At 50.8% G+C, this 27,773-nt stretch overlaps 1 protein-coding gene across 1 annotated transcript in view; it reads right to left on the bottom strand.

The window, feature by feature from the left end:
- Positions 1-754: 754 nt before the first annotated feature.
- Positions 755-27,773, bottom strand: part of TSHZ3 (teashirt zinc finger homeobox 3) — a 70,086-nt gene continuing 43,067 nt past the window's right edge. The window contains exon 3 of the mRNA XM_027079288.1: positions 755-5,557. Coding sequence (XP_026935089.1) covers positions 2,355-5,557 — 3,203 coding nt within the window. The 3' untranslated portion in view covers positions 755-2,354. The remainder of the gene's footprint in view (positions 5,558-27,773) is intronic.

The raw sequence follows: 27,773 nt of genomic DNA on the forward strand, positions 1-27,773 counted from the left end.
TTCTAGGTTAGGAGCTACGACTCCACACAACTGCAAGAGTAGTCTGAATATAGTAATAAAGGTACTTTACAATTTTACATGATATGTTCCCAGCGTTTTGTTGGCATAATTTGCCAGGGTTAATAAAAGCTTGTGATTATCATATAAATGCTCTCCCCACCCCTCCCGTGGATGGGTTCAGGCTCCCCGCCCCCCTACACCTCGTTATCTGGGCTTGCATTAGCCCAAGAGAGACAGCGTGGACCCCAGGGTCCACCTGCCCAGCTGGGCTCTGTTTTCGGCTCCTTGAAAATCCCGAATCAACAGGAAGGAGCCGCCCTGCACTGAGTCTTCCAAAAACCTTTCTTCCCATCTCCCTCGAGCAGGGCTCTGGGCCCTGGCTTCGACTTCTCTCATGCAGATGGGAGACCAACCTCCGGCCCCGACGCGGGTCACCAGGTGTGACCGAAGCTCCACTACCGATGTCTGATAGCATCGCCTTCCCAGCGAGCATCTAACCTCACGGGAACATCTTCCTTTCTTTTCCATTTTTATTCTTGGGGAAAATTCTGTCCACGCCGCCTCTAAGTGAATGTTTGCTGCTCTCCAAACCCAAGGTTCACTAAAACTCCCCTGATTTACGGGCGGTTTCCGACTGCCAGCACCTGGCAGACACAGCAACCAACTCAGTCATAAACAGATCGCATACAATTTAATTTTAATGTGCTCGTTAGTCGTAGCACATTTCAGACATAATTGTGAACGCAACACAAAATTATAGCAAAAAGACAATTTTAATGCTGCCGTAGAAAAGAGGGTTATATGAAGAGTCACATAATGGTGGTTCATTGTCAACAACAAAACAGGGCACAGAGTGTCTGTGCTGTTTACATGCCAATATTTTATACATAGGTTCTCATATGGTGTCAGCTGTCAGTTACTTCTGCAAATTAACTGCCAAAAATGGAGAAGAACAGAATCACTTGGAGAGCCGGTAACCACGGGTTACCTTTCATAAGCCTAAAGATAAAGCTGCAGTGTGGGATCTTGGGAGAATAATTAGGAAGAACAAAACAGAAAGTTACCAATTGAAATAAAAAAGGCATCCTACAATATGGAATAGCAACCAAGAGGGCTTATAAATAAGTAAAAGAGGTTGTATCACAGAATGCCTCGTGACTTTTAAGCAAAGTATTACAGTACAAACATTTTAAAGGCTTTATCAATGTTTAGGAAATACAGTACAAGTTCTCTCTCTCTCTTTTTTTGTTCTTTTTTTTTTTCCTTTTGAAATAGACTTACCCCTTTGAGCACTGAGTTTATTTTGAGCGTTTTTTTTTTTTTTTGATTTCTAATAAATACCTTTAAAAATCATGTGCAAAATAGTTATGATGCTGCCACGGATGAATTTCCTGGCCTCGTTTATTCAGACTGCTCAAAACAAATGATAATATGATGTTAATAAATATGTATAATTTAAACGTGAACCTCTATCAATATAGATGTACTGTATAGCAAAACAAACAATCATACTTTGCTTTCAGATAATGTTTCTGTATACTTTATAAATGTTATCTGTGGTATCTTCTGTATAATTTACAATGTTTGCATGTAAAAAAACAAAACCCATAGACCTTAAAAAAAAAAAAGAAAAAGAAATATACACTATACATAGGCATGGCTTATGCCCAGAGCATGGCAGGTACATAAAACACTGTTGCTATAAATGCAGGAAAAAAGGTCATTTACCCACAATCACATTTTTCATAAGAGAGTCTCAAATCTATACAATATATACATCTATGTTTCAATGTGAAAATAATATTCTTTTAAATTTCAAGGCGTGTTATACCCCTGCAGACCTGCATAAATGGAGGTTCATATTATTAATTATAACTAAGCTGGTAAGGAATTTAAAAAACAGAGCTTCATACATTATTATTCTTTTATTTTATTTTTTAACCAAATTAATGCAAAAGTGCTTCAAAGTACTCAGAGGGCTAAAGATGAAAGGGTGAAAAATGCCAGCACACTCGGCCGCGTGGAAAAATGTGGCCGGTTTCGTCATAAATGCTTAATTAAACTGTCTGTTAATGCATGCAGCTTGAAGCATCGGGGGATGCTCACAACTAAATCCCATTTACACAAAGTTCCAAACACTTACCACTGCGTTTTAACCTTCATATTTTACCAGTGACAACAGCTGAGTATGCACCTCTATTAAACACTGTACAGTTATACAAAACAGTCCAGCCCAGAGTGATTCTCTGCAGTTAAAATAAGAACATGTGCCTAGAACAAGACAGAGGGGCCTTAAGGTGCCTGCAACAGTTTCCCTCAAAGCAAATCACAGTCGTTTTCATCAAAAGCAAACGCTACTGCTTCTCTAACTCGGAAACATACAGAAGGTGGTCCTCTGGGGATTTCCCGTGTGTTTTGCTGAGGTGAAGCTTAACCGCATGCTTGCTCGCAAAGGTCCGATTGCAAAGTTTGCACTGGTAGGAGGTCCCCAGGTCCTCCTCGGGGGAGGACGTCACCAATTTTTCTGACGGTGACTTGGTTTGTGCTATCTGATTGTTAATCTGTTCGGTGGACAGTTTGGACAAATCCCGGAGCCGGAAGCCCAGGTGTGACTCGAGATGGCTGATGTACGTGGAGGGAGTCCTGATTTGTGACGCGCAGTCATTGCAAAAGAACACGGGGTGGCCAGTGTCCAAGTTTTTGAGGAACTTTGTTCCACCTGTCCTTCGCAGCTGGTACTTCACGTTGGCCAGCCAGTGGCTGATGGTGGTCATGGAGAGCCCTGTGAACCTTGAGATGTGCATGCGCTCCTGGGGGCTCAGGTCCGACATGATGTACTTGCCCTCCGAGGTCTGCCGGAGGCTGGCGGCAAACTGGGCCTGGAGGATCAGCAGGTGCTGGGGGTTCCAGTTTGATTGGCGGCCCTTCCTCTTTTGCGCAGGCGTCACCTCCTCGGCCTCCTCCAGGGTGGCCCCATCAATGTCAGACTTCTCGGAGATGCTGGAAGGCGTGGAGGACTTTGATGTGTGGCTCTCTGTCAAGTTCTTCAGCATATCGGATATATCTGACAAGGCGTTCTCGCGGAGCGGCGAGTTGGACATGAACGACACGACGGCGGACGTCTTTGCCGTTGTCACCGTGGATGAGGAGGTTGCTGGGGATGTGGACGTGGGTGACAAAAGCACTGAACCCAAAGGGCAGCCTTTGTCACTCTTCCCTTTTGTCAAGTCTATGGGTTGGTCGTTGCTGACGTGGTAGAAGTAGCGGTCGAGGTGGTCCACCTTCTTGGACTGCAGGGGTGGGGGCGTGGCCACCGCTGCCTTCTCGGCCAGGCTGTTGCTCATCTTGAAGAGCATGCTCATGGGGTCGAGGGCAGGCAGGGAGGGCTTGGCAGCCTTGCCCAGGTGGATGTTCATGACCGACTGGAGGGCGCTCAGAGGGTTAACGAAGGGCTGCTCTGGCGGGTGGTCGGTGATGATGGCCGTGCTGCTGCTCAGGCCGCTGCTCAGGGGCTTCACCAGGTCCTTGCCGTTCTCCACCGGCTCTGCTGGGGGGCTCCCTTCCTTGCAGCCATCCCGCTGGGGGCTGGGGCTGTCCTCCTGGCTTTTGAAGCCCCCGTCGCTGGACGCCTCCATCCTGATGGGCTCGCTGATGTCGCTGCTGCACGGGGACGGGGTGGCCCGCTTGGGCGGAGAAAGCTTGCCCTCGGGCTCCTTCATTTTCTCCTCAACTTTGGCAACTTTCTCGGTGACCTTTTTCACCAGCTCCTCCATGGCGTGAAAGTTTGTCTTGGGCATGGGGGAGGTCTGGCTGCTGGGCGGAGAGATCAGGGTCTGGTTCTTTGTGGGGGACACGATGTCACTGTTGCCGAACATGGGCTTCAGGGCTGCGCTCTTCCCCGCGGAGCCCAGGGACAGCTTCATCATGTTGGGGAGCTGGTAGGCGGCGTGGATGCTGGGGTAGCCCCCCCAGCTGGGGGTGCCGTTCTGGGCCTTATTGATGGCAGACGTCACTGTGTTTTCTAGGGACTTGAGGATATCGAGCCCCCCCTTGGGACTCTCTTCTAAGTCGTTCTCAGTCAAATAGTGGTACTTGGAAGAGATGTCGTACTTCTCCTCCTCACAGGCCTTCTCCTTTTCTTTAGGCTTCTCGTCTGTGACCACTTTCTCCTTGTCGGCCTCCTTCTTGACCTCCACGTTCAGTTTCGGGGAGACGCTGGCGGGCGTGTTGGAGGGGGACGTGAAGGTGGTGGCGGCCAGGGGCACGGATTGCACCTTCTCATCCAGCAGGGTGGTGATGCTGGGCGTGACAGGCGTCTCCATGATGGGCTTCCCCTTCTTCATGGCCGAGTTGGTGACCTTGATGAAGTGGCCAGTCACCATCATGTGGGCCGTGAGCTCCTGCAGCGTGTCGTGCGAGCTGCCGCACTCCATGCACTTGAGGATCTGGGACTTGCGGGCCTCGAAGTGCCAGGCGTAGCTGGCCCCGTTCTGGTGGCCGTAGCGGTTATTTGGCGTGATGTATGGGTTGGAGTTCTTCTGAAGCACGTCGTTCGTGTCCGCCATGGCAGCTTTGGGGGTGCCGCCGGTGGAGTCCGGGGAGCTGGGGAGCTCCAGCTCCAGCGAGGCCTTCTTGCGAGTGGCAGGGATGATTTTGGCTGCGACGGGAGTGACAGGTTCCTTCAGAGGCACTTTTTGGTAGTGTTTCGTTTTGATCATGTGGACACTCAAGTCCTGGAGGGACTCGAACGAGTGGCCGCAGTACATGCACTTCAACACCTTCTGGGCGTCCTCCTTCCCTTCCATTTCCAGCAGCGAGCGTTTGCGGGGCTTGGACCAGCGCTTGGGGTTGTTGTTGTCAGTCTCGTGGTTGTCGTCGCGGTAGTGCCCCGTCTCGTTCATGTGCACCGTCAACTCCACCAGGGTGTCGTAGGCGGCGCTGCAGTCTTTGCAGCGGAACTTGCTGGCCCCCGTGAAGATGGAGCCGTAGAGCTTGCTGCTCTGCCGGTACAGCTGCACGGTGCTGAACAGGCTGGGCTCGGGCAGCACGCGGCTCTGTGACACCTGCTGCAGGGTCTTGGCCATGGCGCTCTGGTGCCAGTCGAAGCTCCCGCTGCCGCAGCTGCTGCTGCTACTGCTGCTGCTGCTGCAGCTCCCATTATTCTTCTCCGAGGACGGCTGGTGCAGGTTGAGGGTGAGGCTGGACCAGTACGAGTTGGAGAGGAAGTTGTTGTACACAGCCTTCATCTGCTCCAGGCTGTCCGACACGGTCGAGTCTTCCGGTGGGACCGCCACCTCCTTGGCCTCCTCTTCGTTCTTCATGGAGCCACTTTCAAAGTCGGCCATCCGGTCACTAGTCTCACTGATGTGGGACTCACTGTCCATCTCGTGGCTGGAAAACTCAGCCGCTGGGGAGTTCTGGTAGCTGGGGCAGGTCTTGCTGAGCTCCTTTTCTGGGCACATGTACTTAGCCGAGGGCTCCCCATCTGTCAGGCTCTCCTCTGGGTCTATATCTTCGTCTACAAGGGCGGCAGCCTTTAACTCATCTGAAACATAGGCTGCCGTGATAACAGGTGGGACAAGTGGGACAGAAAGAAGGGACACAGGGAGAAGGAGAGAAAGAAAGAAAGAAAGAAAGAAAGAAAAGCATTAGTCAGTGTTGATCTTACCTAGAGCATTTTCTCGGCTCTCGGGAAAACGCAGCAAAGCAGACAGCACATTTATTTGTAAAATTAAATAGTTAAAATGTGGTGTTTCTTTGGAGCAAAAAAAAAAAAAAAATCTGCTCTTCAAACATAATTTGCCACCTTATTCTTCTCAAGGGGCAACAGCTTGAAATTAAAACTAAATTTGAAATTAATGAAGCACATTCTGGAGGTGGCATTCATTTCTAAAGTAATAAATTACTTGTATCAACCTCAGAGACAGCAGTTCCTGTCTGTCAATTAATATGTCTTATGCTTCTCCTACCCCTAATGCATTTCTTAACAGACAGATTCACAATTTAAATTAAGCAAGCATTTTTTACTCATTACATTTTTGAGGCTCAACCTTTAATAAATATAAAGCACAAAAACATCAATACAATTTTTACAAAGTAAAAAGAAAGTACATCAATTGCGATAAATTAAAAACAAGGTTTTGTGGCTTTTTTTTTTCTTTCTCCCTTCTGAAAAAGTAGGTCTTATCGAAGCTTAAAGGAAGTTTCCTTATAGAAGCTTGGACAGGTGTTGGTTTGTTCTAGATGGGAAGGAAGACTCTGACCCGCCACTACCCAGCCCTGGCCGTGTCCCCCATGTGTACACTCAGCCGTTCTCAGCAACCGGCACACACACCATCCATGCAGAATTATGTCAGAACAAGTTCAGGCAAATTGGTATGCGGTGCTCATTGCTGCTGTATAAATATATACAAGACCTTCCAGTGGACCTTACAAATGTCAAAGTGTTTGCTCTTTAGACTACTTTGTCAATATTTACTCAGCATAAGCTTCATGGGCATCCAACAGGGATCCTGTCTTTCTGGAAGCAGTGTAACTGGGGATGGAAATCCAGCCTGTGCTTCCGAGCAGGTGGAGGTGCTCTGAGCAGGGCTGAGCAGCCGTGGGTTCTGGAAGACACGCTCCAGAGATGCAAAGCCAGGAGAACACTTGCATTCATGGAATGGAGCGATTTTGTTTTTTCATTCTTTTGTATTCAATGACTCTGGTTTTTCCTTACTGGAGCTTGCCTGACACTGTAAACCAAGTTGGGTTGATCTCGTGAAAATTAGGCATGGCCAGCCCTGCGGTGAGTGACAATGTTAGGGCAGAAAAGGAGTGAAAAGTCATTTCTTGTCAGCTCCTCAATACCTGTTTGCTTCTAAAGGCCAGTGGCTGAGTGTGTGAGGCGGCTGGAACGGCACAGTGCTAACTGTATGGCTGACTAAAAGCTCCTAGGAAAGAAAAGGAAACTTTGTTTGTGGAATTCACTCCCATAACTTTAAAGATCGGGGCCCCAAATCAATTTCACACCAGAAAAAAAAAACAAAAAACAGTGAAATGACTCAAAGAAGATTCCCAGGAAGCCACACAGATATTTCCCCTGGCTCTTCCTTCCAGGTCATGTGTGATTTTCTTCTTTCCTAAGACCCCGTTGAGCACCAAGATTTCTAAACTGAAACTACCGACATCCCAACACCGAGGTGATCTGAATTTGGATGGGAAGAGTGTCCCAGGTACACACATTCGGATCAGCTGTAGAGGCAGGGATGCTTCTGCTTATATGCAAACAGTGAAACGAGAGTCTTGGGCTGGAGCTGTGGAATGTTCTTCACAAATGACCAGAAGAAAGTGCCCTGCTCCGGTCAGCTGTGGTGAACCTTCAGTTTAAGGCCGTGCACTTGGAGCTGACATGGCAAACAAGCTCTTTTCCTAGGGCCAGGGCCACAGTGGATAGCGGACTATGGTACTGGTCACAGGGGGGAAGATGAACGCTCTTGTTGGGAAAGGAAGAGGAAAATAAAAAGGAAAGAAGGTATCTCCCCCTCTGCACACCATCCTCAGCTTCAGCACACTCAAACCCCACAGCAGGGCTCGCAGGTCTGCAGGGAGGGGAGCTGGGGGCAAAGTGACCAAGAATCGCAGTTTGACTGGAACTCTCCTGGTTTCAGCACCGAAAGTTCCACATCCCGGGGATCCTCTCAGTCCTGGGCAAACACCCCTGGCCAGGGGACACCCAGCAGACCCAAGTCAGAGCATCCAGGCAGATCTGCATTACTCTCGCAGAGGAGCTAGAGCAGGGCGATGTGGGTCTGACTGTCTGCAGAAATGCACTGGGTGCAAGTAGGTATAACGTTTGCATCCAAGGGGCCTCATTTGGAACACTGAGTCTTTAAGGAAGGGGAAAACCACAATGGCCTGTGTCCCTGCCCAGCCCCGTGCGAACAGGGTAGATCCCAGAGGCCCCTTCTCTCCCGGAGATGGCCCTGGGAGCCACGGTCCGCAGCGTGAACCACACCCATCACGGCTCCCATGGAATTCAGTCTAGGAGAGGCAGGAATCCAGAAATGGCCCCATCTGGCCACGAAAGGAGAGACACACCAGGCAGGCAAAAGAAGCCAGAGTTAACGGCAGACACGAACGAGCCCAATGTGGCATGAAGGCCACCAGCTAAGGGAATACTGGTGGCTCTGCTGGTCCACCTCCCACCCAGGGGCAGCGTGGCCCCCGTGGAAGCCGCGGCACGGTGTGGGGAGCACAGCAGGCTGTCTGGAGCGCCCCCCATAGCACACACACGCACCATCATCGGCCTGGCCGGCTCCCACCCTGAGCTGGCCCCCAGCGAGCCCCAATATACCTTGTAAATCGCACAGCAGTACCAGAATGTCATCAGTCTGATGACTGAGGAGGAAATGAATATTGAAAGAAAAGTAAGGCCAACCCCCCTGGTGGGAACCAAATCCTACTCTGAGGAAAATTAAAAAGCTGCGGGGCCAAGAGGCCCTGGATCCTGGGAGACGTGGCATCACCCCACACACCACCCTTGTCATGGTTTCTGAGGCTCTTACAAGCACCCTTGCACACTGCCCTGACAGGGACCTCACCACCTCCTAAAACAGCCTCTTGCTTTTCAGACCCAACAGGGAGAAGTACTTGGAGGGCAAAGCACGAATCCTTCTGCTATGTTTTGCAATAATTGCACTCCTCCGAGAATATCACATCCACTCTTGATGACTGAACTTCAAACAGTGGTGAGAAAGCTGAAACGGGCCCAGAGAGATGGCAGAGGGGATGAAGGGATGGAAAGGTTCATTCATTCCACTAATTCTGATCGCGTCCCACGCCTGCCAGGATATCCTTTTCTTTCTCTCGGCCTCCATTTCCCCATGTGTAAGTGACAGGGCAGTGCGGCCTGATCTGTAAGGCCCTCCTCCTCTACTTCTCTGTTTCGTGGCTTTTCTGAGGAAAGGGTAAAGAAGTGAGGCAAAGCCCACTTGCTCTGGCTCATCCCCTCCACGCGCTGCTCCTGACAGGCACGCAGCCGTTAAGTCACTCCTTTGTCCCTTCTGCTCTGCACTAACCAGCAAAGTCCCCAGCTGGAGAGAAGGAAGAACGTCCTCACTGGGACAGGGGATGCCCCAGATCAGGCCAGGAGGGGAGGGGGACTGGGTGTCTCCATCACAGACTGGGTGGGCAGTGAGAGGTCAACAGGGGGCTGGGGGGGCACTGGGTGAGAAGCCAGCCCTACCGAGGTGGCCATCAGGGGTCCCTCCTGTCAGGGAGCGATGGCAGGCCCTGTCCCCGGCTTGGACCTGACAGGTAATCGCGCGCAGGTAATCAGACCTTGGGAGGCTTCACCACTGTGGACGGTTATTTTGATCCCTGCTGCTATTTAACTTTCTGCTTAACTTTCTCCTTCTGCTCCTGTCTGGATTCTCCAAGGCCAAGGGCCCACTGTACTCTTAAAATCCTTCACATAGTAGGTGAGCAACAGACACTTGCTCCCTGCTTCGGAAAGACAATGCTTGGAGGTCACGTCCAGCAGCAAGATGCTTGTTTCCAGCCTCTGTTCCCTCCGACCCCAGCATCTCTCACCCCTCCTCAAGGAACCCCTGACTCCAGCCCCAGCCCCTTCCCTCTGTTCTCCAGACAGAAGCCACCGGATCCTTATCATTCAGCGGGTGGTAACGCCCCACCCCCACCCGTGGAACACCCACAGTGACCTCCCATTGCCCCAGAGTCCTCCACCATCTCGGCCCTACTTCCTCTCCAGCCTCTCGGCTTCTAGAACGTGCCAGAGCTTCTAACTCTGCACTGCTGCCTCCTGTGCTGGAAACCCTGGGGCAGATTCAAAGAGGAGGGGGAGCCATCTACCCCTCCCTGGGCTTCAGTGGAATGTAATATCTGGGGAAGCGGGCTTCTCGACCCCAACTTTGTCCCCTTCGCACGCCACCCACTCCCTTCTTTCTACAAGGCACACCACTGAAATCTCTAGCTTACAGCAGATGTGCCAGGGTGTTCCAACAGACTGTCAGCTTCATGGGGTCAGGACCAGCCGCGCCTGCCCCCTCAAATCTGCTGCAACTCTACCGTCTGGCCCAGAGTAGCCACTCGACACACATCCACAGAATGAATGAGTGAATGAATGAATGAACACCATAGATGACTTCTTCAAACCTCCTAAACGGTTGCCAGAACATCTAGATGGATCCTGACACCAGCTGGTCCCAGAGCAGCAGACGTGCTGGGGTCTGATCCGAAGTCCTTCCTGGATCCGTTTTCTGAGCAGAAGTGGCATGAGGACCAGCCTCTGGGGGACAGGATGACAGAACCCTCCACTGAGGAAGAGGGGAGGAAGCCCTCCAGATGGTGGAGGCCCCCCAAGGGTGGAGTCACCCCTGGCTGTGCCCACATCCCAGTACACCTCTCCAAGAATGCAGCAGCACCACTGTTTTCTCTTGAACAAAAACTATTAAAATAGAGACCTCTGCTGCCAGTTCCAGCACAGGAGGCCCTGAACTGTCAGGGGGAGGGGCTCGCATTCAAACCAAATCATCAGCTGCAAAGATGCAAAGAAACACACGAGAGTAGAGACTCAAGGAAGGATGGACTGGGGCCGGTGTTTCATTTTTCCCCAAGTCGCTCAGTGGAAAAAGTTCCTCTCCAAGAGGTGAACCCTCACCGATTGCTGTGACTGCTTCCCTATTACATCCCCACCTGCTCTCCCCTTCAATGAAATGTAAGCTCTTCAGGCAGCAAGACGTCAATCCAACACCCCAAAGCTGAGGGCCGAGGACACGTTTTTGGACAACTGGATGAACTCAAGAACTTGGCATGCCCAGAACCAAATGGGACTCTTGGGCAGAGATGCACGTTCATGAGAAACAAAAAGCTCTCACACTTACAAAGCCTTTCTACAAAGTTCCACAGCCCAAGGCCCTGGAATGTCAAGCGATGAAAAAACCACACTCCTACCTAATATGTGCATGTTTATGAAGCATTTTCACATTCACTGCATTTGATCCTTCCAATGGTCCTGGCAGGTGGAGAAAATGATTTCCCTTTTGCAGCCTAGGAAACTTCAGTTCCAACAAGTTAAATGGGACACTCCCAAGCCCTCTGTGGGGACCCCTCAGGAGTCAGGACTCCCCTCAGGAGTCAGTATAAAGGGGATTTGACTAAACTCCTGAGGGAATCACACAGAAGGAGCATGGAGTGAGCTTCTGCCGCATCAGAGCCTTCCCTGATGCCCCATCCCCGTTGGACCCCACGCCTGCCCCTCCAGGAGGGTCCTGAGTCCCCTCCCACAGCTCCCTGGGGCTCGTGCCTTCCAAGACGTGGCCACAGTGACAGCGGACTGTCCAAGGAGTGAGGAGCCAGCCAGTGCAGCAATCAGAAGGTCTGGAGGCAGCGGCAACCTCATTAATATTTATTATCATCATTAACTAAACCCAACCGCTAGGTAAAAAGGAATGAATACTTTTGATATAAATAAAAAACAGTAAGCTGGGCCATAATGGAATTCATTTCTGGGCAAGTGGGAACTACCTTCATCACACTGTTGTGCAAACAAGGAGATGAAGGAACTGAGGGGTGTCCCTGTGGGGATGGGTCTCCAGCCGCGGGGCGGTGGGCGGGGCCTGGGATGGGGGTAGGGCGGCACTGGAGGGAGCTGGAGAGAAAGGAAAGAGGGCGTGGCTGCGCCCTGCTCCCAGAAGCAATTTCAAAGTAAACTGTCCTGCGGATTTTTGCATTTTCTGGGCTGAAATGAGGGTTCTGTAGTTATAACCCTGTTTTCAAATTCCCAAGACTGCCTGGGAAGATGAATTACTGGCTAAAGCGTCCTGGGCCCCCCCTCTCCCCTCTCTTCGGGACAGGTGGCCCATTCAAGGTACAAGAGCACCTCCTCTTGCACCTTGAATGGGCATCCTCCATCCTCAGTGACTGCGATGAATGGGCATCCTCCATCCTCAGTGACTGCGATGGAGGGGGAAGAAGAGGCAGGGAGAGGAGGGGGTGGGGCTGAAGAAGGACAGGGCTGGAGAAGGGTGAGGAGAGAGTGGGGGGCAGGGATAAGAGCGAGAACAACGGGAGAAAGATGCGGGAAAGAGGGAAGAATCCACCAGGACTAGGGTGGTGCTGGGAAGGGGCAGAGAGAGAAACCGAGACAGAAACAAAGAGGTAGAGAGAGACAGAGACAGAGATACAGAAAGAGGCAGAAAGACAGAGACAGAGATGGAGAGAGATAGAGACAGAGAGAGACCCCCAAGGGCAGTGAGGGAAGGAGAGAAAGAAAACCAGTGATGGAGATTTGAGAAGAGGTAGAAAGAAGAGATTATTCTAGCGGTGAGGTCAGTAAGGAGAGGGCCTGAGCTGGGGGTCCTGGTGCAGGACTGGTGCGGGGAGAGGGGCCCTGAGGTGCTGCTGGGGGTCAGCTCCCCGGCTGGAGACCCAGGTCTTGTCTCAGACTCTCCTGACCACTCAGATTTTCAAGACATAAGGTGACTTTTTGTTTTAAGGGTAATTTAACCATCTGAGAACACGACCAAGAAGGCAGTTAAAATGTTCGGCCAACCCTGGTGGGCAGAGCAAGGGGATGCAGCTTGGGGACAGAGGTTGCTTCTGCCCCAGAGACGATCTGGGCCATCCTGGGCGGAGGACACCTGGCCAGGGGAGCCCAGGAGGAGCAGGCCCCAGAGCCCAGGGCCTCAGCAACCCGCAGGAGCCCCTCTCAGACCCTCACACAAATGATCACATTCGAGACTTGACTTGGAACTGCCCAGAAGACAGGCATGGGCAACATGCCTGAAACTGGACAGCTTGTGAAGGCGGCTGTTGGCTCTGGACACCGGCTCAGGGCTCATGCACGCCAGTCTCTGTAGACCCTATTCCTGACCTCCCTTCACAGCCAAGGCCACTCCGCCTGGTTCGTGAATCAAATTCAAGTAGAGTTTTCTTTGTGTGTGTTTTCTTGCGGTACGCGGGCCTCTCACTGTTGTGACCTCTCCTGTTGCGGAGCACAGGCTCCGGACGCGCAGGCTCAGCAGCCATGGCTCACGGGCCCAGCCGCTCCGCGGCATGTGGGATCTTCCTGGACCGGGGCATAGAACCCGCGTCCCCTGCATCGGCAGGCGGACTCTCAACCACTGTGCCACCAGGGAAGCCCTCAAGTCGAGTTTTAATAAACACCCTGCCTAAAGGCCTAGGGAGGCCCGAGTCCTCTCAACCGTTCTAGCTGTGCTTGGACACAGAAATACACCAAGATCATCACAGGTGTCTTGGTCACCTCTGAAGCCCTCCCCTCCACTCCACACCTGGGCCCATAACAGAGCAGACTCCCGGTAACAACAGGGGTGGGCTGGTGGGAAGTCCCAGTAGCCCCATCTGGAGAGGTGGCCATGAAGGTGCCACCCTGGACTCCAAGAGGACCTGCCGTTTTTGTTGGTGTTCCCGTGTTGTGCGTTTTTCTGTTCAGCTGAGTGATGTCACAGACAGTGAACCCGGGTCTCAGCCCCTGCTCTGCCCCATGGTGTCCATGTGGCCATGAGACTGACTTCAAGTCTCTGGGCTCCAGTTTTTTCCCCCACGAATGGGGGCAGTGTGTGTGGGCACAATTGATGCCACACCCACCTCCCAGGTGTTTGCAAAACAACAAGGAAGTCACAAGCAGTGAGCAGAATGGACTTTCCCAAGTGAAAAGGGCTCTACGAGCACAGGTGCACCGACTCCATGGAAGTACACGGGCCCATCCTGCGGTCCCCACACCCAGGAGGCGGGTCCTGGGACAGCCTCTGGGCTGAGTCCTACGCTTGTCAAGACAGGCCTCTGAGGTGATGGACCCCAAACCTCCAGATTCTCCAGCTGCCTTTCAGGAAGAGGGGCAGTGGGGACCAGCAGAGAGCCCTGCTGAGGTGAGAGGTGCCCATGGGGCATGTGTTCTTCTCCCCATCCCTCTGGCGGCCTGGAGGTGTGGGCTGTGGGAAAGGAAGCAAGCCAGAGAGGAAGGGGAGGGAGGAGGGAGGGAAATGAAGCGCAAGGGAAGGAGAGAGAGGAAGGGGGGGACATCCATCGGATTTACGGGCTTCGAAGTTAACATCCCTGACCCAGCACGTGCCTCCCCCCAGGCCTGGGCCATCCTCAAGCCCCCCTCTACCCACAGCCACACCCACCACTGCCCCACCCCCGGCTGTCTTGATTCCCAGTCTCCACCCATCCCTGGGGGCGTGGTTAGAGTCAGGTGACCTTCTGCGATAGGAGCCACCAGAGGCCCACAGCCCTCTGGCTGCCTGTGTCCCTGCAGCCTCCGGCCCCCAGCCTGGCCACCTCCTCTGGGCTGAGTGCAGCCCCACTTCAGGTCAGCTTCTGCCTTGAGTCATCTCTTCACGGGAGAAAGAGCTCAAAGTTCCCAGAAAAAGGTCACCTAAATTACACCTTGTTCTAAACACACCTGGAAATTCTAGCCAGATTGATCCATTCTACACAAGAATTTCTGCTTTACGAAGGGCTCACGCGAAGTGCACTGTGCCCCTCTGGGTTTTCTTTACACAGGTCTCTCTTCTGTGCGCATGTGTTGCACACCTAATTGTGACAGGGACGGGAGGGCTCCTTTGTGAGTGTAGCCACATGGGCAGCATCTTCCCTGTCTGGTGCAGCCTGATTTGGGGCCCAGAGTTATCCCCCGGTGTTCTGAGAGCCCCTAAAGTAAGCTGCCAGGATCTCTGGAAGGTGTGAGAAGCAATGAGACAGGCAGGGTGCTCAGACCTGGGCCAGCGATGACCAACACGCTCCCAGCTCCCTGATGCTTAGGGGTCCTGCAGAAGGTGGAAATCCAGATGGGGTACACCCTGCTGGCTGCTGACCGGGAGGGGATTCCAAGGAGAAGCACTCTGATGGGAGACTTCCTTTCGGTGCCAAGAAAGCCAGGCGATGGCAGAAGGAAGTGAGTGATGGAGTGGAGGGGAGCTTAGCTAAACACGCTGGGTAATATAAAGGCGATTAGATTGAGTTGTTGGGCCTCCGTTACGATATTAAGTAGGCAGCAGAGAAAGAAAACTGATTCTAGAGGAGTGTTCGTGGCTGGTACCCAGGAGGTCACAACCCGGCAGAGAACACGAGTCTTCTCCATCCACCCGGCCACCTGGAGTCACAAGAGATGTCACCCAAGCCATCTGGGGTGACAGAGGTCGCAGTCTCCGGGGACAAAGAGAAAATGGCATTCTTGTATGGTACCAGGGAGACCAGGGGCCTCCCAGGAACCAGGAGAATCCCAAAGGGCCAAAGCTGGGCAGGGAGGAGGCTAGGGTGCAAGGCTTGGCTGTGGGGGAAGGAACTGGTGGCTGAAGCTATAATGGTCAGGACTTCTCTGGAAGGCCGGCCGCGGCGGGATGACAACCTCCCCTAGACTGATTGTGCTTCCCACTAGCAAGGTCAGGAATATTAATTTTGTACATGTTAATTTGATGTAATGTGCGACGTGAATGCTTGTTCAGTTGGGTATCACTGTGTTAATAAACCTGCGATGCTTTCATGCCAAGAAAGGCATGGCGTTAGCTGATTGGTGAATCAAGCCAGTGTGAATAAGGCAACGTCGCCCTTCAGCAGAGCCAGAGTGGCCAGTAGTTGTTCAGGCCATAATGGGCTGCTGCGGATTCTCTAGGAGGCCAATGACAGCGAGGCCCAGGGGACACCTCCCCGCTGCTGCTGGAAACCCCAGCCCGTCCTGAAGATTCGGTATCCAGGCCAAGTCCTGTTCCTCTAGATGTGGTGGTGAGGCCGGGAGCCTCCAGAAGCCGAACCTGGAGCCGCCACTGCCCACCAGGTCAAGAAAGACACTTCCGGGGCTTGTCTCCTTGGATTCTTGTTGCCGTGAAAAGGCCTCATTCAGCCATCTCAGCAGCCCCTCTGGACAGCCTCCCTCCCCTTCTCAGGACCCTCCCCACGGGAGAGATGGATCAGACAGAGGAAGCCAGGAAGCTGGGAAGCTCCTGAGATCAGAGAGGGAAGCCAGCTCCCTCCGTTCTGAAACCACACTCATCCTACTGCAACCTCACCACAAAGAAAAATAAACGTAGCAAGGACACACTCACATTCAAAGCAATTGCCTCAAACAAACCTTCAGATAATAGAGAGTAAATAAATATTAGTTCAGGGACCAACTGAGTCACCTCTGTCCTTGGCTTCAAGCACATATGAACCACTGGGTGAATCAGCAGTGGTCCCTACACCCAGCTCTCACAGAGGACCTATACGCTCACTCCCCATGCCCCACAGGAGTGCTGAACCCACCCTGGAGCTGACCAGGCAGAACCTTAATCCCTGTGTTGATGAGGGTGGCTAGGTTGACACTCCAGTCAGTTCAGCTTAGGAAGCAGTGACGGTTCATCAGGCAAAGCATGGCTTCTGAAGGTAAGTCCTTGCAAGAGTGGCGAAGGGAGTAAAGCTTGCTGTGGGCGCCATATTCCCTTTTCTGTTTCTGAGCTCCATCTATTTCCTAGTTTCCTGCCTACCTGGAGTAAAAAAAAAAAAAAAAAAAACCTCTAGGGTCTGAACCTCTTCCCTATAGCCTTTTTCTCTGTTATTCCACAAAACCCATAAGGTAAATCCTAATCTGTAATGGATCTAGTAAATTAGAAGAGTAACTTCATCCAAAGAACACCTTTTCTCACCTTGGTGGGATTTCAGACAGCAGCAAATAGGACTCGGGTGAATTAGGGGCAGGGGATGTGCTGGGACACCATAAACAGTGGTCAATCTCGATAACGGCTAAGAAGAGTTATGCCTTACGCACCTTCAGCTCTGGAGCACAGGATCTCCTGAAGGAGGACAGAGTGACCTCACGGGGTAGCTTTGGTCCCCTATGAGGCAGCTGTGGAACAAAGTGGAACTCTTACCTGTCTGCACACTCAGTGATCTCAAGACCCAGGGCAACTACAGTTGAAAATAGGGCAATGGGTTGGGGAAAATTTGGGACAGTTCTTACAATGGTCCTCTTCAAAATGGGCTGTACGTATCCAATTCAAACTTTTCCTGAGCTTCACTGGCTGTTCTCCATAGCATCTAAAGAGCTGTAGGAGGGAGAAGGTCAACGGATGATTTTTTTGAAAGAGTAATCAAGATTTACTTGGAGGAGGAGGCAATTGATCTACCTAATCATCTACCCATCTATCCATTTACCCATCTACCATCCATCCATCCACCCAAAAACCCATCCCTTCATCCAACACGTATACAATACTAAATACGTACTCTAGACGCTTTAGGGTTAGGGATACGAAGTTACCAAAATAAACAGCTCAGAGTCATGGGCTTTACTTTCATGTGGCCAAGATGGCCCTGGTTACATAGATCACAAGGGAATGCCCTTGTGATCACACACCCACACAAACTTCTTAGCTTGATAGTCGAAGCCCGGCATAACCAAGCTCCATTTTACCTTCCAAGTTTACCTTCCACTGCCCACCTCCCTCAGACATCCACACTGACCTTCCCTAATAACGCTGCCTTGGCCTTCCCTTGGCTGACGCCGTTTCTTTCACTTTGTATATGATGCTTCATCTTTTCACATCCTCAGTCCTGCCCTCCAAGACCCTGCTCCTTCCACCTCCCCCCAGGAAATCCTTTCTCACCTGTCTCTCTGAAACTGACCTTTTTAATCTCAGAGATGAGACAATGGATGGAAAAGTCCTCTAAACTCTAAGTTCTAGAGAAATATCAGGAACGATTATTGGCATTATTATTTGAACATCCCTACTGGCATTCACGTCTCATCGTTTTTACAGTGGCGAAGTACATGCACAAATGGTCTCTCCATATACATTACAGGGTCAGAGACCAGGCATTCCTTACCTCTGTACCCTTCACACAGCCTGGCAGGTCAGCTCTCTGAGTAACTCCTGGTCGAATTCACAGAGTTTGGTAGGCGCTGCTTAGTCTAAGAACCACGCAGACCAAGTGTAACCTCAGGCAGAAGTTCCCACCAGCTTCCCCCACGCTCTCAGATGTAGGCAGAGCAGCCCCAAGTGCCCTCCTGTTTCACACTCATCTCTTCACGTCCCCTCACTACCACTGCACAAAACACTAAGGTGTTTCCTAACAAGGTTTCTCATTTTATGCTCACAGGGAAAACCGGGAAAGAGGATGCTCTCAATGACTCCAGAGAAGCCCAGCCCTTCCCTCACTGCACTGGGCAACCAGCATGGTAGCCACCTGGACAGAGAGACCTTCCCGAAGCTGGCAGCCCTGCCAGCAGTTGGGCAGTTACAACCCAGCACTCAACTAGCACTCAGGCATCATTTGCCCAGCACACAACCAGCACTCAGCCAGCACTGACTGGGCACACACCCAGCACACACCCAGGTCTGCTACTACACACGTAACTACCATCTGAATGGATAGGTCACATCCAGGACAGGGATGTAATCTTCCCAGTCAGCTTGAAAAAAATAAAGTTTCAAATGTTTTATAGTTTTGACCGAAATGTGTAAATGCCCATAGATTTCAACTTCATTTCTATTTATTAAAATAGGTTTCCCCCAACCAACATATAAATAATACCTGTTGGCTGGTCGGTGTCACATTGCATGTTTCCTTTAAATACCCTGTCTCACTCATTTTTATATAGTCTGACTTAGGTGTTTCTTGTGCTAGCTTCAAGAACCCTCAACACCTCACCATCCTTCAAAAGGGGGCTGTGGAGAAAAAAGAAACTTAAAACAGCAACACATAATGAGAGCGGCACTCTCACTAGTGGCTCGTGTTATTACTCGTCATGGCCATTTTATGAAGGGTAATTTAGCAGCATGTATCAATATTGAAAATCTGTTATACTTCTTGATCCAGCTAGGAATCTATACTACAGAAATATACATGTGCAAAAAAAACCCCTGTGTTTAAGGGGGTCCTCAGGAACGTTTCTTCTAATACCATAAAAGTGGATAAACAAACTAAGGAACATCTATACCATGAAATAATATTCAGCAATTCACAAGAATGATAAGAGACAAATAACAGTGCTAGCAAAGATGTGAAGCAACTGGAACTCTCATTCCCAGAGGCTGCTGCTATATAGATGGGTACAACCACCTTGAAAAACTATTGAGCAGTATCTGCTAAAGCTACACATACATACACTCTGTGACACAGCAATTCTGCTCCTGGATCTCTACCCAGCAGACATGCATACATATCTCACCAAAAGACTGGGACCATGATATCCTTTGGCACGTCCTTCATAATAACAGAGACTGGAAACAACCCAAATGTCCATCCACAGTGCAAGGATAAAGGTATTGTGGCCTACCCACACAAGAGAATGGTACACAGCAGTGAAAATGAACAAATTGTTATCCAAAACAACTGGAAGAATCTTACAAATAATATTAAGGGAAAGACACAATACAAGAAAGATAATATGAATAATACTGTTTGAATTCATTTACATCAATTTCAAAATCAGGCAAAACTAATCTGTGATGTTCCATTGGGAGGGGGTGACTGGGAGGGGGCACCCCAAGGATTCCCAGGGTGCGGGAACTGATCTACTTCTGGATCTGGGCCATGGTTACATGAATGTGTTCATTTGGGGAAAATTCATCGCCCGCTACACCCATATTTGTTTGCTGTCTTTTTGTATATTATACTGAATGAAAAGTTGACTTTAAAAGAATGAGACAATTCTCTAAACTCTAATGTGGAATGGTCTCTAAGACATACTGTCAAGTGTTGGCGGGGAGAAGTCTCAGAAATGCAAACACTGATCCCTGTTTTCTGTGTGAGCTGGCGTGTGAGCTTGTGTGACGGGCACCCAGGAAAAGGATCCTCGTGGAGATGTGAGGGGCGTTCCCTGGGTGCCAGAGGGGACACCGTTGCTGTGGAGGGAGACGGCAGGAGGAGGGGGAGAAAAGGGCCTCTCTTCTACATGGTCTGAAATTTTCACAAGCACACATTCATAAATGTATTGTGAAATGTTGAGAAGTATGAAAGGAAATTTATTTTTAGTAAACACTTCCTGTGTGTCAAGCTCTGTGCTGGGCACTGTCTGCAAAGAATAAGGCATGCAAAGCCCCTTTCTCCTGGGACACTTCCTCGGGGATGGCAGGTGTATGGGTGAGAGCGGGCTCCTGTGCTGGGGGCTGGATGCAAAGGCTCAAGGCCTCAGGGACCAGCCTGGTGGGATGTCCACAAGCCTGTCAGCAGCTCCAGCCTCTGCTGGAGGTGAGGAGAGTCATGATGGACTGTGGGAAAAGAGAGACGGGGGGAACTTTGTGCTCAAACCACTGACTTTAGTGGAAGGAGGAGGTGGCGGCCACTTTTCCACCGGCCTCAAAGGCTACTGGGCTACCCGGGCATCTGGCTACAGCGACATCCAAAGCACCCATGGGGCATGGCGCCCCCAACCACAGGTGGAAACCAGTGGGTCTTCCTTCAGAGTCAGGGCTGACACCCAGGTGAGCCCCACCCCCTCACAGGGCAGAGTCCTCAATTCTCCTCATTGCGGCTCTGTGGTCACCCCACCGACTCTCCTGAGGCCCTGAGATGAACATGGCAGGGACAGGTGCTGTGTGACAGGCGGGGTGGTGAAGGGCTCGGTGAGAGGTCTGCAGTATAACCTCTCAAGGCTGAATGAGTCAACCACGTGGTTTACTGAGCGGTTTATTGGTTAATGAGTCAACCACACTGTGTGGTTTATTCCACTCCCCCTTCCTCTGCCCTGCCCCTTCCTAGGGTCCACGGAAAGCTCTAGAGCCTGGATTTTTTGAGTCTAACACAGGTGCTCAAGAAACACCCAGGCTTTGAGGGCGTGAGGGAGACGCCTCACAATAAACCAGAAGATGTGTCCCTGGCTGTTCCCTGCCATTCCCTAATGACAGCCCCAGAGACAATGCTCCTAAAACAGCCTCCAAACACCCATCCCTCTGCGAAGGAACCAGCAGGCATTGCCTGAGACGGCTCAGCAGACACCGTGCTTGGCGTGGTGGGGAGGACCCAGTGGCACTCCCTGCCCATGGCCTCCGGGATAACTGCCACTCCTCGGGCGGCCCTGGGACCTTTGTGATCTCAGCACCTCCCGGCTCCCCTGGTGCTTCCTGTGTACCCAGGGAAGGTCCCTCTGCAGCTCTGCTCATGTAACCAGGAACATTTCACCTCCGGATGCCCAGCTGAAGTCCCATGTTGGCTGGGGTTTTTCTGGCCCCTCCACCCCAAGCCTATCCTCCTGACCTCTACATGCTCACCACCTTTCAGGGATCCTACAGTCACTTGTTTCCACAGTGGGCTGGGCCCGGGCAGGCAAGGACACTGTCTCCACAGCGCCCCGCATGGGGCCTGGCACAGGCTGGGTGCTTGGTAAATCCTTTGAATTGAATCAGACTTTCAAAGGAAAATATGTCACAAATACGGAAGGCAGACTTCCTCTTGCTCTTTTTTGTTTGTTTTGTGTTATTTCCTTGAGACACTTCAGCACCAAGCGGCGTTTCCATAAAGAATTAAAAAGAAGAACGAATGTGCAAGGGCCAGGAGCATCCCATCTCCCTGCGGCTGTGCCTCACGGCCGGCCCCAGCCCCGGGGGCTTTGTATCCCTGGGGACCTCCCTGTGCAGCATCTCCACCCAGCTATCTAACAACCCTGGAGGGCAAGGGACATCAGGGGCTCCATTTAACAGACGGGAAGATGGAGGCTCAGAGACAGAGATCAGGGGACGGAGGCAGACCTCAGGACTTCTAAGACTCAGAACTAGGATGGGAGGTCAGAAGTCAGGCCTTTCCCACGTTATCTCACTGCTCCTCTCCTGAATACACACTGAAAGATCCTGCTTAAGTGTGAGGACACAGAGGGACGGTCCCCTCACTTTTGAAAAGCATGGCATACAGTCCTTGGTAAAATGGGGTGATATCACCTTCCTTGGGGGGCTGTAGTGAAAATTAAATAACAAATTATGCCCAGGAAGTAAAGGAGCAAATGTCACATGGTGCGGGTGTCCAGGGCCCTCTGCCAGACCCAACTGTGGGATCTGGGTTTCTTCTCTTCTCCTTGGTCAAAAGGGAAAGTCGTTTCTTTCATGTAAAAATACAAATGGAAAGGTTGCTTTTTGAGGCAAGCAAACCCTGGAAGTTTCTGAACATCACTGTGACAAGGCTGCAGCGTATGGGAAAGCATCCTCTGGAGAGAGGCGGGGCGGGCACCTGGGGCAGCATCCCCCCCGCCACTGGAAATGAGCTACACGTGTGCTTAAGAGGCTCCCTTGTCTACCTTTCCCAAGGGTGCCCGAATGCTACTCTGCAGCCCCCCCCGTCTCCTGCTGCACAAGCCCCCTGGCGTGGATCCCTCGCCCAGTCCTGGGCCCACGTCTCAGAGCGGCCTTCTCTGCCTCTCTGAGGAGACAGTCTGAACAGTCTGTAGCCACCACCAGGAACACGGGATGTCACCCAAGCAAAGACACTTGTCAAATGCCTTTCCCTTACAAGCACCCTCACCATGACCTGTGTTAATGAAGTTAATTGAATTTAAGATCAATAATGGTTAATTATTGCAATTTGACATTCAGAGATAAATGGCTTTAAGACAGAGGGGTGTATGTGTGTGAGAGATCGTGTGTATGTGTGTACGTGTGTGTGTGTATGTCTCTGTGTGTGTGTGTGTGTGTGTGAATCCTCTCCATAGAAGGTGAACACGTTACAAGCCTAAGAGGGATCCCAGAAGCCTTCCATTGATCCTGGTACAATCTGATTGACTTCATCGTCTGATGAATGTGGGCTTTCCAGAGCTACAAGTAAATGTTCTACAAGACTACTCTAACCCTTGTCACTGGCCAAATCTATATGCGCTGTACACCAGAAATCTATTGAGATAGATTAAAGAACTGCTGTAGAAACAAGAGCAGCTTCAATAAAGGTGAAGGCTTATTATATTGACTGTTAATATAACTTAACTGTATGCCGTTATGAATGCTTACAGATCAGGGCAGTTTAATTTGGGGCACTTAGATATGATTATAATTGAGCACCATTTTTTTTTTTTTTTAACATCACCAAAGATGAACTCAATTCAACATAGGAAAAAAAAAAAAAAAAAAAAAAAAAGCCCAGCTCGGAAAGTAGGTTACAACTAGCTTTGCAGAGGATGACATCCTGGAAGTGGGGCCACAGGGCAGCAGTGGGCACAGGGGTCACGCCCAGACCTCTCTCCTGCTGATAGTGACCACTGGCCTCCCATGCCAGGTCCCCCAGCTCTCTAGGAGCTGACCCCCGGCAGTCTGCAGCTGTCCCTCAAGCCCAGGTCAGGGCCGGGAAATGGCATCTCCGATTTCTTCCAAGTTGGTGAAAAGTCTACTCTTCAAGAGGGTTTCTTGATAGAGAGACATATCCCCAAACCTGGCAATGATGCCCCCCCACGCACGCAGAACCAGTGAAATGACCTCTTACAAGATGCATAATGACAAAGTAAGTGTTATCAGGGAAGGAAGTCCTCCTGATGGCGGAGCACTGACAATAAAATGTGACTGAGGAGTTCTGTCAAAATGTAAGATTATGCAAAAACACCGTTGAGAACACTGCTAATCATCTGCTTGTGTCAATTACTTGAAGGGTCTCTGACAGCATATTTACATTAAACACATTTCAGGAGCAAAATCCTTAATGCTATATCAGAATAGTTTTCATTACCATTAGCAAATCCTTAAAAGTCTTTTTCCCCCCTCGGCTACAATAGGAGTGATGGAGAGAAGGCTGGGTGCGGGCCTGTGAGGGTAGAACGGATGGTGGGAGGAGTTCGACTCATTCAGCTGAAAAGAAGCGGGTGACGCCTAAGTCTCATGTGAGGGATCGTGATCCCATCTTCCCCTAAGAGGGGATGACAGGGCCCTCTTTAGTCCCCGAAAAGCCTCAAAGGCAAGGGAAAAGCGGCATCCACTTGCCTCCTGGCTGCAGTGGGCCACACGTCCAATGTCACCTTATCTGACAAGGCAAAGAGCAGGTGCACAGGGGCAACTGTTGGAATGAGAACTTAGGTGGCAACAGCCGGGACGGGGCACCATCCAAACACTGCATCCTGATCACACAGATGTGTACACAATCAGGGCGACATGGAAATAACCAAAATGACGGCATGGGGCCTGGAGAGGTCCAGCTGAGCCAGCCGTGTCCAGAGGGAAGGTTCTAGTCTCGTGCTGGGCATCGAGTGGGGACACCCCAGTGGAGGGCGCTGTAAGGCCCACCCACGGGGCTCCCGTGGGAGGTGAGAGAGGGTCGGGTCGGAGGGAACCCAGGGCACTGGAAAAGGTACTTCTAAATGCTCCCGGGAAACCACACAGCCTGGGTTTTACCTGATGTGACAATCCATGATGGAGGTGATGATGCCCGCTAGGATGTTTGGATATTTTTTATTTTTGAGCACTTTGTGTTCTCCTCACCCACCCCATGAGCTAGGTTTGGTGGTTTCCCCCACTTCCCAGATGAGACGGCTGTGCCGCCGTGAGATGCACAGTTGGTCGAGGAGCACCAGGTTTGGAACTCATGTCTCCTGGGCCCCTTCCACAGGCAACACCATGGACGTCTTAGTTATGGTGACTGTGAGCCAGTCCGCAGAGATTCCAGCCCTGCAAGCACGTGAGAGCAGCTGCAACCCTCATAAAGGCGGGCAAGGGGTTCTGAAGCCACCTTCATCTCCACAAGCGAGTCCGTCCCGTTCGGAAGACAGAGCTGCAGGGCTGGGCTGTGCAGGATGGCTCTCACTGGGCATCTCAGGGTTCTGAGACGCAAGCTTACAACCGCTGCCACATCAGGGTGACCGGGCAGTCCCTGAGCGCTGGTCGCACTCCCCAAAGTGCCCAGGGGCCGGGGCTGACCCCTGTGACCTGGGCTCTGGAAAGGGTCGGCTACAGCAACTGTGGTGGAGTGAAGGAGACACAAGATGCCACGTCACATCCAACCTGCTAGACAGGAAATACGCAGGACACGCAGAAAATCAAAGGACTCAAACGGATTTATAGTCAGGCCAGGGGATCTGATGTTTGTGGTTATTTCAGAAATCAGTGTTAAGTTATATGTAAAACAAAATGAGTTCCTTTGAAGAGAGTCTATATTCCAAACGCTTTAAGTAAAAGCTGTCTCCTCCCCATTCCCAAACATACAGACATTTCCCTGACTGACCGTTAGAAGTGTGTATTCGCCTATAAAAGAAAGAACGCGAAGGGCTGCCACAACCATCCTCAAAACGTACCTCCAGGCTCTAGGAGAGATCTGAATTGAGGAGACCACAGGCCATAACAGGAGCATCCAGAAGCCAAGGTTCTAGTCTAAAAAAGCCAAATGTGGGGGTGGATTCTGAGGGCCCCACTGCTTGTCTGATGGAATACGATGTGACGGATGAGTCAAGTGACTCGGGTTCATTTTCATTTCTTTATATAGACTACACATACATACATATGTAAACATATACACACATACAAATGCATATACATAAACACATATGCACACAGCCATCTATATACGCACAAATGGACATTTGCATGAATCTGATTGCCCTACAAAGTTATCCTTTAAATACATTTGAACAAACAACTCCAAACAGACACCAAATGAACACACCAGGCAAGAGAAAGTCATCCTCACGGACAGGGTCTGCTATTTAAACATCTGATTCCTGGCAAACAAGCATCCCTTCCAGAGCATCACCCCCCAAGTTCTCTGGGAAGCGATCAAGGACCCCTGGGCTGTCGGCCGCATACCCAGAAACTCGTAAAGGGACTCCTCTCCACGGTGCCCACAAGAGGCCCGGGTTGCACCCTCTCTCTCAAGAGGATGGTGCAGGCCTGGCTGGACGGGGGCACTCAGTCCACAGGGCAGCCAGCAGCCTTGCACCACGGCCCAGAGTCCCTCGTGGGGAGGGGGATTCTGTTCGTAACTCAGCTTTCCTAGGGTCCAGCTGATCCATCACGGTGAGAGCGCTGAGTGGACCAAATCAGCTCAGGGGTGAGGTCTGCCCTTTAAGCACTGGAGCAGCTGTTCACTCCACCCCTGTCTGCTTCCCTCCCCGTCAGCCAAGTACTTCATGCCCAGAAAGGTCCCAAGGTTTCATAAGCCAGATTTCTAAAACCCCGCAGCCTGCCACTGAATGTGGGCACTGGCAGGGACGAACTGGGGTCCTCTGTTACAGCTGTGATCCCTGCCAGCAAAAGTGAACGGGTATCGGAAGGAGGGAGCCCTCGTGAGCATCCAGGTAGGAGCCTTCACACCGATAACCAGGTACCAGCGAGGCCTCGCCAGGGGTAGGTGCTCACCCTGGTCCCCCCACGCCCTCCCCGACATACTCCCCCTAAGAAGCTTGAGGAGCTGTGAATGGTAAGACCCACTCGCATGTCACAGATGGGGACTCTGAGAAACTTGCTCAAGGGGACAGAGCTAATCATGCAGGGCCAGGCTCTGAACCCAGCTGTCTGGCCACAGCTGCTGTGCCCAGAACTCTCACTCTCCACCTTTCCGGCTAAGCTCAGCTCCTACGTGCGTCTTCAGCTGTTTACAGAAAGCAGCCCCTTTCCCCAAACTATCAAACTGGGACCACAACCAAAAAAATTAATCTCTAGTTTTTAAAATATCAAAACCTTAAAACGTATAATTAAATTAATCATCATAAATTCCTTTTTAGCACTGAGAGTTGGATTTATAATATCATTTTCAAACCTCTCTGTGAGATTTAAATATTTTATAGCATATGTGAGTTAGAGGGAAGCGTGTCTAAGGGCTTAAATATCGCTGGAGAGCAGCAGACTTTGACAAAAACTGTAGCACAACTGTTTCTAAGGTAGTTTGTAAAAATTATTTATTTCCATACCAGTTAATTATGATGGGAGTCTTTGTTGAATGCACAAGCATTAAAAAAGTGCCGATATTTTATGCATCTTTAACTGGAGCGTGATTCCCCGCAGCGCCCTGGTAACTCCTTGACATTTAGCATTCACTCACAGCAACCGTAATAAGGGGTTTGATTGCTTCCTTTGCAGATGCAGTAATTTAATAACTGTGATCAGTTGCATAAATTTCCTATACAACCATCTTAAGTTAGCCACATTAAAATTAAGCAAAATTGTAATCTGTTGACAGATTATTGCTACTGAACAATTCTCCTAAAAGCATTTCAGATTAGCAAGTGCCACGAGCATTTGTGTTTTATACGCTGGTAAAAAAAATACGGCAGCTTCCCCCTTCCCCGCCCAACCTCCAGTCAACCCCCCTACCCACATACACAGACGCCGCAATTTCATGAAATTCTATGCTTTCTGCTAAATCTCCTGCACTGTTGATTTCGTTATTTGAAATGTTTTGTGGGGTGAATTCTGCTCTCTGGATAGGGGTTTAAAAAAAGCGGCATGTCAGTTTCTTCTTCCTTTCTTCCCAGTGATTTCCTTTATGCAACTTCGCATCCATTGCCTTTGAAGGAAACCTCCTAGCATGGAGCTCTTATGAATAAAATGACTGCGTTCCCCAGAGCAAAGGAAAAGTGCTAATTCCACACCTTACTTGGAAAAAGGTGAAGAATGCCCGGCTTCCTCTGAGGGAGGCATCCTGACTTCAGGAGACAACACAGAAGCCTTCTGTTCAGTCGCTCAAGAGCCCCTTACCAAGTCTGTATAGGTGAAAAGACAAGAGGCTTCCACGGGCAGGTTTTACCTATAGCATGGTGATAACGAATAGAAACAGTGCCCTGGCCCGCTCTGTTTAGAAGCAAAGGGAGACCCGATCTCCTGCTTTGTGCCCTGTGAGTTGACTTTTCAGAGTAATGTTTAGCCAAGCAGGCAAGTCAG

Source organism: Aethalodelphis obliquidens, unplaced genomic scaffold, assembly GCF_003676395.1.
Source record: "Aethalodelphis obliquidens isolate GAN/ISIS:26980383/991018 unplaced genomic scaffold, ASM367639v1 scaffold43, whole genome shotgun sequence".
Classification (NCBI taxonomy): domain Eukaryota; kingdom Metazoa; phylum Chordata; class Mammalia; order Artiodactyla; family Delphinidae; genus Aethalodelphis; species Aethalodelphis obliquidens.